This window comes from Lepisma saccharinum, chromosome 9, assembly GCF_977018435.1.
Source record: "Lepisma saccharinum chromosome 9, izLepSacc3.1, whole genome shotgun sequence".
NCBI lineage: Eukaryota > Metazoa > Arthropoda > Insecta > Zygentoma > Lepismatidae > Lepisma > Lepisma saccharinum.
In genome coordinates, this window is record NC_139237.1 from 89,153,696 (window position 1) to 89,166,713 (window position 13,018).

At 38.3% G+C, this 13,018-nt stretch overlaps 1 protein-coding gene across 3 annotated transcripts in view; it reads right to left on the reverse strand.

Annotated features, from left to right (window-relative positions):
* The window catches only part of Rph (Rabphilin), a 282,167-nt gene that overhangs the window by 80,242 nt on the left and 188,907 nt on the right, over window positions 1-13,018 (reverse strand). For all 3 annotated transcript variants that reach the window (XM_083128583.1, XM_083128582.1, XM_083128581.1), the window contains exon 2: window positions 6,986-7,063. In XM_083128583.1, coding sequence (XP_082984709.1) covers window positions 6,986-7,056 — 71 coding nt within the window. In that variant the 5' untranslated portion in view covers window positions 7,057-7,063. The remainder of the gene's footprint in view (window positions 1-6,985; window positions 7,064-13,018) is intronic.

A 13,018-nucleotide genomic window follows, 5' to 3' on the forward strand; every position in this document is an offset into this window, starting at 1 on the left:
ATATGCAGCACTAAGAGCATTCGTTCTGGCCTTGAGATAAATGACACGTTTTGAAACTTCTGTAAAGCTATGGTATTCTTTTTCTAAAAGAACAAGAACTATTCTCCGTCCCGGCAGTCTCTGGAGGAAGCGAAGGAAAACAAGTCATCTGCGCAAGTAGTGACTCCAGAGGGCTCGACCAATAAACTCGTGAGAGAGAAAAGTGTTTGCCGTTTGCAGCAGTGCGCACTTCTTTGCTCCGCCCAGTGGCTTTCTTCCATTCTCTACCCTTACGCGCGGCCTTGCTCCATAGATTCCTGGAACTGAGCATATCTGCTCTTTTCCTGAATGAACTGAAAATGGAATGTTCCTCCTTATTGAATAGATAGAACTAAATCGATAGAACTACAGCTAACTAGGTAAAGAGTGTCCCAATAAAAGCGACGGATTTAATATGCTGAATAGAACACTTTTTTAAAGAAGAATGACAAATATTTTTACATCATTACAACGGGTAAATGCTCCGATTGAAGGATGCCAAGTTTGACTTACGCAACATGTTCTAACAATACCTTTATCAGTGATTGTTGCAGCTTAGTTGACATGGAGGGTTACGCAAAGGAACATCGAGTTTTGATAGTGAAAACTCAATCCAAGAATGGCGAGTGTTATGCAGAGACTGTAAGCAAGCGTTGTGCAATCCTTGGACGTGAATGTGCACCTAAGTTCGCAAGTTGATCAAGAAATTTGAAGAAACAGGTTCGACAGCAGACATTAAAACAACGCGCTCTCAATCTAGCCGGTATTAAATCAGTCGCTTTTATTGGGACACCCTTTACAACACACAGCGTCCACCAAAAATCTCAAAAAGTTTAGATGTCCTCGTGTAGCCTGTCATGAAATTATCCACCCGAGTTCACCCTTTAAATGTTAATCCAGTTTAGAGTCTCATTTCTACCACACAACGCGTATCCAGTCATGTATTTTATATTATACAATGTTGGGTGCGAAGCTACGCTCAATAATACACAGGGTTGTCCGGGACCAACAGGCGTGATACAAGTGTCTTTCCATGTTGCACTTCTCGGGCAAGCAAGGTTTGCGCTAGACAAGTCAAATTGTAGCTATGATTAGTTTCTGGTTTAATTATTCATGCTGGTCCACGTGGCAAGTGGAAGTACGCCAGTTCCGTCCGGTGCTTACTTTGTAGACCACAGGTGCACAGGAGAGCGCTCTAGTACAAATGCGGTTAGTTGCCTGGCTTGTTTCTAATGGTTGCTCTATTTACATATAGGTTTGCATATCATAATGATTATATGTTAGTGACTTTTGAAAACGTTAACACTTTCATCAGTGGCGTATACTGGGTAAAAAACCTGGGCTATCCACCATATCATAGTGTTGGAATGGGCAAAAATTTGCTGGTGGGATATTTCTTTTAGCTCATTTGGGGTGGGGGGTTGAAGTGATGTGACATTGTCATTAAAAATATATACCTCATAAATAAAATATGGAAATGTAGCCTACACTATGTCACTAAGGAAAGAATTTAATTCTTATTTGCATAAATAAGAGGCTCATATTGTGAATTTTTATGTAGGCCTATATACGAGAATGAAACTTCTACCTACCCATTTTCACGATTCGAAGATCGGGGCCACTTCGTTGGCGCGGTGGTAACGTCGTTGCCTTGAAACTAAGGGGTCCGGGTTCGATACATTGTGGTTCGGATACCACATTAAGTGTAGGTTCGATCCCCATTAGCTTATGTGTGCATAAAGTGGACATAAAATAAAAATCCACAACGATTTGGAGCTTATCGTCATACGTAAGCTGAATAGACAGTTTGTTAATTATGTCCCTCATTTAAGTTCACTACGCAACACAGCACATATTATTCACAAAAATACAATCCACTCACTACTGTATTCACACGCTGCCTTTAAATAACTTCCACGCACTGTAGTGGTTACTTACTTATATAATACTTCCATCTTTTCGTAGTGGGTATTTAGTTTAATTGCTCAGCTACAGTCTTTTTTTGGCAATTACTTACTTATAATCGAAGCTATCCTTCTTTTCTAAATATGACTATAACCTTTTACACTTAGATAGCCTCCTAATGTAGTGAGTGAATAGAGATGTTAATTTCTGATCAAAACCTTTATAAATAAAGTACGTAATTTTTTAATGTAACCAGCAATCTTCAAACATCTACTACCCTCGATTCGGAATCGCCTTATACATCTGCTATCATACTTCTGTATTGCTACGAGTACCTTTTAATCCCAGTTACTTTCTAACATGGAATACTAGAATTTGTTATAGTAAGCGAGCAGTCTTGTTGATTCCGCTATTTAGTATCAAACAATAAGCCAAAATTCTTAAAGCAAGGTTACTATCAAAAGTTGGTCGTAAATATCACGTAAGTACTTGATATTCCAAGATTACTACTACGCATGAAGTATCCGTAAAAAAGCAAGCTATGATTACATGACGTCATACGTGTTACTTGTGGAAGCGATTCATCAAGACTACTACTACACTCATTTGCTGTATGCCCACTAATTACCCGTATCGACGCCGCTGCTTAGGATCGTGTTCACCTTCCGGTGAAAAGAACCCAATTTGTATCGAACGAATGCTAACGCAAACTTATCGGAAATATGGAGGAATCGTCTAGTTCCTTTCAATCCAGTCACCTATTCTACGTTCTAAGTTACGATGAGCTTCTAAGTATTTTCACCCCTGAAAAGTTCATATTTTAACTCAAAGAAAAAAAGGATACAATGTTAACCTACTTTTATTTGAACTGTCAACTTGGACAAGACGCATATAACAATAATGAATATAATTTCTTTACATCAGTTCGTTCGAACACTATACGTTCATTCTAACTTCGTCCAAATAATTTACAAAGTATATTGACTGAATAACAGTGGACGCAATTTCAACATTCAATTTCCAGGTCAGGTCAATATTTCCCACAATAAATAGTAAAAATGGCCATGCCAAGAAAATTTAATTTCAGTCCACAATCTGCATATAATTCCCCATTTTCTTATTATATATTTGTTTGTAAGCTGCCAGCAAGAAACTACATATATATATATATATATATATATATATATATATATATATATATATATATATATATATATATATATATATATATATATATATATATATACAGGGTGTCGCAAAACTCTTTCAACAACGCTTGGGTGCTGGTAGATATCACAAAAACAAGTAACTTTTCCCTATAAAGTTTACCTCGAAAGCGCTTAGTTTCTGCGCTATAAGCGCATAAAGTCTATCCTGTACGTATGCAACCCAACACAGCAAACGCTTGCTCTGACATATCTACCAGGGGTGCGTGGCAAGGTTGCCACTAGCGTTCCTCGTTAAGGGAGACGACTTAAAACAACAACTTGGTAGTCTTCCCTGAGCAAAATCCAAAACATTAATGGTACTTGCGATGTTGTAAGAAGGATTGACAGTATTTAAAAACTGACCAAGACAAATAATGGGCAGACTGAAATTCAAGATTACTCATTGTAAAATATCTCCATAATTGATTGATTGATTTGGTTTATTTTAATTCGCTTTTCTGCCACCTTTGGCTAATCGCGAAGATGAGGATGATATGATGAAATAACAAATGACACCAATGTCTAGACCATCATGCTCACATTTGTTCGTTCGTGGATTTCCTCTATCTCACGTGTTCCTTGCAATTGTTGGTACTGCATGATACACGAAACACTCCGTGGTGATGTGGTTAGCACAGCTCGCTACGGCGCCAGGTGTCTCGGGTTTAAATCCTGGTCTAGACATTGGTGTCATTTGTTATTTCATCATATCATCCTCATCTTCGCGATTAGCCAAAGGTGGCAGAAAAGCGAAATAAAATAAACCAAATCAATCAATCAATTAATTATGGAGATATTTTACAATGAGTAATCTTGAATTTCAGTCTGCCCATTATTTGTCTTGGTCAGTTTATAAATACTGTCAATCCTTCTTACAACATCGCAAGTACCTTTAATGTTTTGGATTTTGCTCAGGGAAGAATACCAAAATGTTGTTTTTAAGTCGTCTCTCTTAACGAGGAACGCTAGTGGCAACCCTGCCACGCGCCCCTGCTAGTTATGTCAGAGCAAGAGTTTGCTGTGTTGGGTTGCATACGTACAGGATAGATTTTAAGCGCTTATAGCGCAGAAACTAAGCGCTTTCGAGGTAAACTTTATAGGGAAAAGTTACTTGTTTTTGTGATATCTACCAGCACCCAAGCGTTGTTGAAAGAGTTTTGCGACACCCTGTATATAATGACTCAATTGCTATTATTTCACAACCCAATTTCACGCACTCATTTACTCTACTTTTCTCGCACAAGGACCACAACATTAAAGATACGATATGTACATAATTGCAGAGGAAAGACATTCAAGCATACTTACACTCATTCATTCTCATGTCGTATAAAAAGTCACCAGAAAATATACACTGTTAGTCGATCGTTGAAATAAGTGCCTTCGGAGTACATGCGAAAATCTACAGTATTCTGAAATTCTAACTAAATCTCAAAATGCAATGAAAAGAAACTAATTTACTTCTTTTTGACCTAATCCAAGTTAACTGTGTTCCGTCCCCTGTTACATAATACGGCAAATTCCATTCAAGTTGGAAAACGTGATATAAGCTCAAGCGAAAACAATCGCTAGCCAATTTTGTGCATTTTGCCTCTTACGCAACAGTAGGGGAGGGAGCACGGACTGGTACTCCGAGTTGATTCGGCAGGCTCCAGTCTCGTTTTTTCTCTCTTTTGCAAGAACAGCTCAGTCTGCAAGATAAAGACGCGCATGCGCAACCAGGCACGTCGCCGTCAGGAGAACCTCTACCGGCGTGTCTTACAACTGAATGGCGAAAATTACGTAATCAAGTTCTTACGCGCTTTAATCTCACCATATTTGGAGAGAGTGAAGCTGTGGCGGGTAGATTGTTTTAATAGACTATTATCTAGTCGCCACACCATCAAGGAACCCTTAAAGCCCATTCGATGCGATCTAGACTAGAACTGGTCCTTGTCATTTCGGTAATATTTAGATACACTCATAAACCATTACCGGTCAGCCAACATTTTTCTCCTCCCCACTCTCTAGTTGTTTGAAGGTCAACGACCTCTTTCTCGACTCGTCTGCAAGCATTCAATGATGTTCTTGTCCATCCATATGCCACACTTTCCCCTTGCCTGCGATAATTTGGCTTCAAAATTATCCGTCCCTGTGAAAATTACATGCTGAAAAAATTGGTTTGCAACATTGATCGGGTGATCCTTAAGATAGCTCGGTCCCGTTCGCCCGCCACCAGAGTTACCCCCAGCCGCGCAATGTTTCCAACTCCTAAGAAATCAAGTTCATCTTCTTATTGAAATGAACAATTTTAATCACATTTGTGATAGATATTTTTTTCTGTATTTTGGTCACTGAGTCTGGGCTTTGCAGATAGCCTAGATAGCCCTGAATATACGCCCCTGACTTTCAATCTATACTCTGTCTAGGTTATCTCTGCAACAAAGCCATGGTGGTCGAGCGAAGGAGTACACGCTGTTGCGATGGCTGGTAACTGCAGTCGCTTTATCCCCTCCACGCAACCCCATTGCCTCTCGCGTGTCCATTGGCGGAGCCGTCTCGCGTCACTACTTGCGCAGAGACTTGTTCTCGTTCACCTTCTCCAGAATATATCAGAGATAGAGAGTTCGGAACACGTATTGTTGGTATGATGCTATGTAACGCTGGCCTCGAGATAAATAACAACTTTTGAAACTTCTGTAAAGTCCTGGTATCCTTTTGGTTAAAGAACAAGAAATATACTCTATCTTACGACAATGGTAAGAAGATAAGTCAACCGAAACAATATGACAAAGACTAAAAAATTCCATATTAATATGGTACGAAATGATCTTTGGAGATGTTGTTCATCAACTTCAGTGCAATTTATAGCCAGAATGCTAAAACCATGCACCTTGGGAAAATCTAGATATCTAAGGAACAATAATAGAGACTAAATAGGCTTTGCCATGAATATTATGAAGAACACAAAGCTTTATCAAAAGGTTGTTTCTCATTCGTGAATTGTAGCAGTAGCTGGAATGTGTTACGTTTCAATGTATGAAGGTATAATAGAGTGCAAAATCCGAATTGGAGAAGTACAGTGTGGCGCATAAGTAAGTTGACCTATGAAACTAATAATGAAATGAGGAAATAATGATCGAAATAGTTCACAGATAGTGATATTTCGTGATCACTGATAGGTTGGGGTTGCCTTGTAATTTCGACTTGTGAGGAATGGTTTAGGAGATGGTGTACATCTGACAAATAGCCTGCCAAGGTGGAAAGACAAACTCAACATCTACTGAACTGACAGATACGACAGTGGTCCAATTCCAATTGCATGAAGCCTTTAACAACAATACATAGTCGTATCGTATGGTGAAAATATGGGGAACCCAGCATGATGCAATTTGCCTCGTGTTGAGGTTGTTCTCACTGACACATCCCAACCTCCTCAATAAATACACTTACCCATTGTGCCACCAACAGATACGCCTAGGTATTGTTGTCACAGGCTTCATGCAAGTCTTGATGACATTCTCGTGTATTTTTGCCATAGTCAACCTAGATTTTTACTCCAAATCGCTGTTTTACCTTTGTAAACATGTTTTAGGGCAGTAGACAAAATTGTGCTAATTCCAAACTTCTACAAACACAACAGCACTCGATGCACCGACCACTTTTGGTACTCCGCACATCGACATGGAATCCAACTGTCAATGCTCACCGTCTGATAGCACATGCACGGTGTTATCAACTTTTCCTAACAGTGTTTCCACTTTTAATTTTACAACGCACATATTTACATTTTATTATTTCACTCCCAGATACCTCCGACATAAACAGCTTTACCCTTAAGTGATGAAAACATAATGATTTGTCAGGGTACTTACTTTGCTCTCAGCGCCAACTGTCGGTCGTTCGGACAAACCCAACCATCCTTTGAGGATCCAAAATCAACCATTTTTGATCTGCAAGAGAACAGAGGCAAAAAAAAGTTAATTTTTCCAATGCAAAAGCGTATTTCCACAATAAGACCATAATCGCTACATCATGCCAAATGTATCGAACAGATAAAAGCTGTTTTTGTTCAGAAGCAGAGAAAAGGAGAGAAAAAAATGCAACATACGTCGGATTAACAATTTGCAATGGGCCATTTTCATCATTCGCAACAAAGCACGATTATTTATCCATCAACTCAATCAATAATGTAACGCAAGTATGAAATTCTCTCTGTATTCAAACGATGCATGGAAATACAATGGACTCTTTTTTTTTAAAGAAAAAAAAAGTGACTTGTTTCAAATGGTAAAAATATAAAATTTACAGTTATTTGGCAAATTAATGTAACAGATGTGGTATTCAGGATACTCAATGTAAGTACCAGCAAACCGCAAGCAGTTTTATACAAAGTATGAATAGGAAATTCTTTAAAAGCGTTTTTATGAGGTTTGCAGATATACGAAGAGCTACTATAAAATACCCAGACCGTATGGTTGTACTGAAACAGTTAATGCATGCGATTTTTACAGTACTACAAAATAACGGCAGATTCTATTTTTTCGAAGTACATTAGGAACGTAGAAAAGGCACTGAAAGTTATTATTATTAGTAGTATTATTCATCTGATGTAAACAAACAATCGAGTTACTTGCAACATTTTTATAACATTAATTGAGAATTCAAAATAGTGAAAATTACAAGTACCAAATATTTGTGCATAAAACAGGTGGTGATTCAGTTATAGTTGTCTGATTACAATACTATTAAACTTATTACAGTCAACAACATAACGAGTATACAGACACGCTGACCTGCAACAAAAGATCATATTTTGTACTATCTTTTACATGTCTATTGACACTTTCAAGAAGTTTCGTTAAACTGGTTTCTATTTAAAATAATAGAAATTTAAACGATAGAGAAGGGGAGAAAGCAAGTGATCGGTGCGCGCTGCTGATAACAGCTGGTAGCTGTAGCAGTGTTTTCAGCACAATGCACTCACTCACTTCCTCTACCACACGTTCATTGGTCGAGATTATAGATTCACTACTTGCGCAGAGGACTTGGTTTCGTTCGCTTGCGCCACAGATTCCCTGGACAGAATGGATATTATAACAGGAAAGCTTCAAGATATGCCACAATAGTATCTATAAAATGGAACGATAAGGGTATTGCAGTATATAACCAGTAGCTAGATTTAATCGCCCTCAAAGCGTTGGCAAGGTAATTTACAATTTACTAGTAATTTACTTCGCGTAGAAAACCAGGTTTTTTAACAGATGTAAAAAACTATTTTTTTAAAAAAATATATTAAAAAAAACTTTAATTATATTACATTTTAAACTTTAAGTTTCTTACATATTTCAGCACAAAATCATTACTTTTTGAAGATTGTTTATTCAGCCACCTCACGCCCTCACCTTCACTAACAGATTTTTTTAAAAATAAATATGTTCTTTCACATATTTTTAAAACTTGAGAAACCTGTTGACGTGTATGTCTTGTACATAACATAACGATTAACGACAATTTATTTTGATTGGATCTTAAAGTTTTAGTAACAGCTTCAAATTCATTTTTCATGCGTATCGTACATATGCATAGGCTAATTATGATGTGAATGTGAATATGGCAATTTGTAAAATTCCAATATTAGAGCACATACAAATTTGGAAGGAAAAGTTTTTTAAAGATTTTTTTTCTTTGCTTTCTACCACTGCCAACTGACATACATAACCATCGTAAAAAAACATGTTTTATTTTAATTTTTATGTTTTGACTAGTTTTTTAGGTACTTTACAAGCTTTTACGCGTAATTTACGTGTCATGTAGAAAATATTTTGTTTTTACACGTAATTGCACAACTTTGTGCGTTCAAAAGCGGAACACGTGCCTGTGGCTTCAATCCATCCCAGGCAAACATTAAGGGAACTTCTGTACCCATTGTTGGGCGTCTAAACGTGAGGTTTTTAGCTTAATAGAAACAGAGTGCATGTTGTACGGCAGTATCAACAGTGGCTCAAATCACACAAACCGGCCTGAGGTAAGCCCTTTCACCGCTAATGCCGCTCCTTTCTCCTTTAACATCTCTGGTTTCTCCAGCCGCTGGAAATGCAACGCCTGCTCTGGAATTGCTCTATTTGGCCTCCGCGAGTTGCATTCTCCGTGATTAAAGGCCTGGAGGATTTATGAATGGGTGGGGCGTCGTCGTCGCTGCAATTTGGAAAGCTCTGAAACAAAGATCAAGGCACACACTCGTACTTTGTACGCCAAGGTTCTCGATATAAACGGGGAACAAATTTTTCGCTTGGATCTATAAGACCGGCTGCCAGAAATAAACTATTTACAGGTGAACAAACATCCATCTTCGATGTATATTAGTACAGGGTGTCCATAATTTATTCACCCCACACCAGATCAAAATATCTTAACTGTAAAACGTTTCTCAGAAACAACAGACATGGAATTACATTCATTGACTCACAGAATCTTTATTGAACAAACTTCTCATTATTAATAAAGTTCTACGTGGGTATCCTGAGTGGCTTTCACAATATCAAGTCTATTGATGAATTCACTCCACGTGCCACAGCTCCTAAATCCTGAACTTCAATTCCACTAAGTCCGCAACTTCCTTGCGGGACTCCGTGAAATGATTGTTTCGTAGGCGAATCCTTCTTATATTCTTTCCAATAAAACGCTCAACAGTTACAGGAGATTTTGTCTCCCGTAATAACAACACACACACATTGCCTTTTCCTGCACCGTTTACTCTTTTAATGTTTTGCAGCAATGCATGATGGTACCTAGTGTACATTTCGACATTAATGCATCTCCGTTTCACGATATCTCGTGCCACCATTACCCAAGGTAGATAGAGATTAGGTAAAGCCATCCGAAGATTGCCGATCTTGCACGAACGCATGACGTCACCGGAGAAGCAGTGAGCTCGGCTGAGGCAGACTGCCCCTAGCATTTATATGGGAGATTCAGAGAGCTAAAGTATATTATTACTTTTAGGAGGGGGAAAATATTAATTGTCATGCTTCATGATGGTATTGAGGCATCCTTTTAATGATTTGTAACATTATTGAAAACGCGCTACTTTTAAAAGGGAGCAAAGTACATGTGAACAATGTATTTTGAAAATCCATATTCCTGAAACTTTCTGACCGATGCGCTACAAAGAAAATTGCGTGTTCTCCTTTCGAATTTCGTCATTTTACAAATCGTAATATAATGTTACGTACCCAATAGGACCAAGTAATGTGAATAGTTTGCCAAAGACGAATAGAGATGGCAGCACCAGGCGTGCAAGGTTAAGAATTGGCATAATATATGTGAATAACTTTATAAATAAGAACAAAGCAAATCGGAAAGATGAAAAACAATAGAATATATTATAAGAAGACAAAAAATAAATATGAAAGAAGTAAATTAATATATATATCTTATAAATCAAATCAATGATCACATGTAAGTTAATATGAAAATTAAGGAAGTCAAAGCACTGATACAAGTTTGGGTCTTTGAACAGATATTGCATCTGTTTGGTTGATTTACCATTCCCGTAGCGGAAATTTTGTTTACATCAGTGGCGAGCGCGTTCTGATCGACGCCCCACAGCACTTTTTGGTTGCGCAGTTTAACTGTAGCACCTACTTGGATGCGCATGTCAATCGGCTGCACCAAGTATACACTCTGTTGTACCTAGTTAAGCCCCTATCACACGGAACTGGATTTCTAGTTAGTTGGCGATGAACTATAATGCAGAAGGCCTTAGAAAGTTGGCTTCGCGGGCTTACAGCAGACAACAATATGGGGGTGTGTCTGCGAGAACCAATCAGGTCCGCGAATGAGCGAGCCCGGTTGCCACAGCTAGCTCTCGCTGCACCCTTCTGGAAGGGTGAATGACCTCTGCCTCTTGCTACCTCGGCCTGTTTGTTCGGCTGAGGAGCAGACGACACGAGAGTATCGGCAATAGTGTGCGAGCGACGGCTGCTGTTAGCCCGCGAAACGCTCTTTCTAAGGCCTTCTGCATTATAACTTTCTGGGTAGTAATCATGGCCGCCTGGCTGACTGCTTGACTGGTTTTGAGGAATAGGACATGCTCTAATTGCTACTAACTTCTTCGACTAGATTCTGTTGAACAGCCAATCAGAGCAAAGTTTGGCCACGTGAAGATATTCTGTGAGTTTGTAAAGTAGCCTTTTTTTGTCTGTGGCTTCCGAGTGCATACAACACGAAAGGCAAGTTTACAATTGAAAAAGCTAAAATATTCTTCCATACGTGTATAGTAAACGTTGTAAAGTACGTATTTTATCAGCGCCGTTCTTCTCTACCTAAAACCATTTAATGCGATGCGATATTCCTCTCGGTTGGATAGTTATCGTATTTTAAAAGTGTGAAGTGATACGTTGTTTACATCTCGCGCGGCCGCCATTATGGAAACGAAAGACTATCGACAAGTACGATATAACAAGTACCGTGTGAGGCGAAAACTAGCAAATGGGTAGCCAGTCCAGCGTCAACTAGAGCATTCCAAATAGAAAACCAGTTCCGTGTGATAGGGGCTTTAGTGGTGGCGCGTTCCAATTGCAGCCCCAAGGGAGGATATTAGTATTATTCCCAACGCTTAAAGGAATTCGTTAAATAGTCAAAACCTAAATTGAAATCCATAGGGAAGTTAACAAAAAAGACGAGAAGGAAGTACCGATCCAGACTGTCCATTAAGAAGGAAGTCCAGATCCAGATCTGTCCATTGAGAAGGAAGTCCCGATCCAGATCTGTCCATTGAGAAGGAAGTCCAATCCAGACTGTCCATTGAGAAGGAAGTCCCGATCCAGACCGTCCATTAAGAAGGAAGTCCAGATCCAGATCTGTCCATTGAGAAGGAAGTCCAGATAGAAGAATATACAGATAGAGAAAATAAAATAATAAAAAGCATAGAAGAAAGTAGCTTATCATGTAAATATTCTTACTCCATGTATCCTGTGTTTAAATAATATATTCGTTTAAACGTCTCCATTGGAAGGCATCCTGTCTGGTTTCGTTGTCTACAAAGAACCCTACCCTGTAGATAAGCTAGCTGAGTTTTAAGTTTAAGGTTTATGTACCTTTGCACCAAATGAAGGTAGCATAAATAAATGGCGACCAACTTTTGGGGCTAGAGAATTAGGAACCAGACAGCGAAGAGAGAAAGAATAATTGAAAATGGAGGAAAAGGATAAAGATGGAAATGAGAATGGAGAAGCTACAATGAAGGAAGACGGAGAAAAAAGGGAAACTTTCATTTGTTGCGGAGAGGAAGGAAACAAGGAAGAAATTATTTTCTGGTCACATGTAAGGAAATGAAACATTGGACGTGCGAAGGAATAAGAAAGGAGAAATACATAGCAATAAGTAAAAGGGAAGAAGATTATACATGTAAGGAATGCAAGAAGGAAAAGCTAAAAGAAAAGCAGAAGACAGAAGAAATAAACTTGATGGAAATGTTCCAAAAGCTGGCAATGCAGATAAATGAAAATAACAGAGAATTGAAGGAGAAGTTTGATGAAAGTAATAGAAAGTTAGAAGAAAATAACAAGGAAGTGAAAGAAAAGTTAGAAGAAAATAACAAGGAAGTGAAAGAAAAGTTAGAAGAAAATAACAAGGAAGTGAAAGAAAAGTTAGAAGAAAATAACAAGGAAGTGAAAGAAAAGTTAGAAGAAAATAACAAGGAAGTGAAAGAAAAGTTAGAAGAAAATAACAAGGAAGTGAAAGAAAAGTTAGAAGAAAATAACAAGGAAGTGAAAGAAAAGTTAGAAGAAAATAACAAGGAAGTGAAAGAAAAGTTAGAAGAAGTAAGAAATGAAAGCAAGAAAATGTACGAGAAAATAACCGAGACATGTGAAGAAAATAGAAGATCATTGGAAAAGAAGATA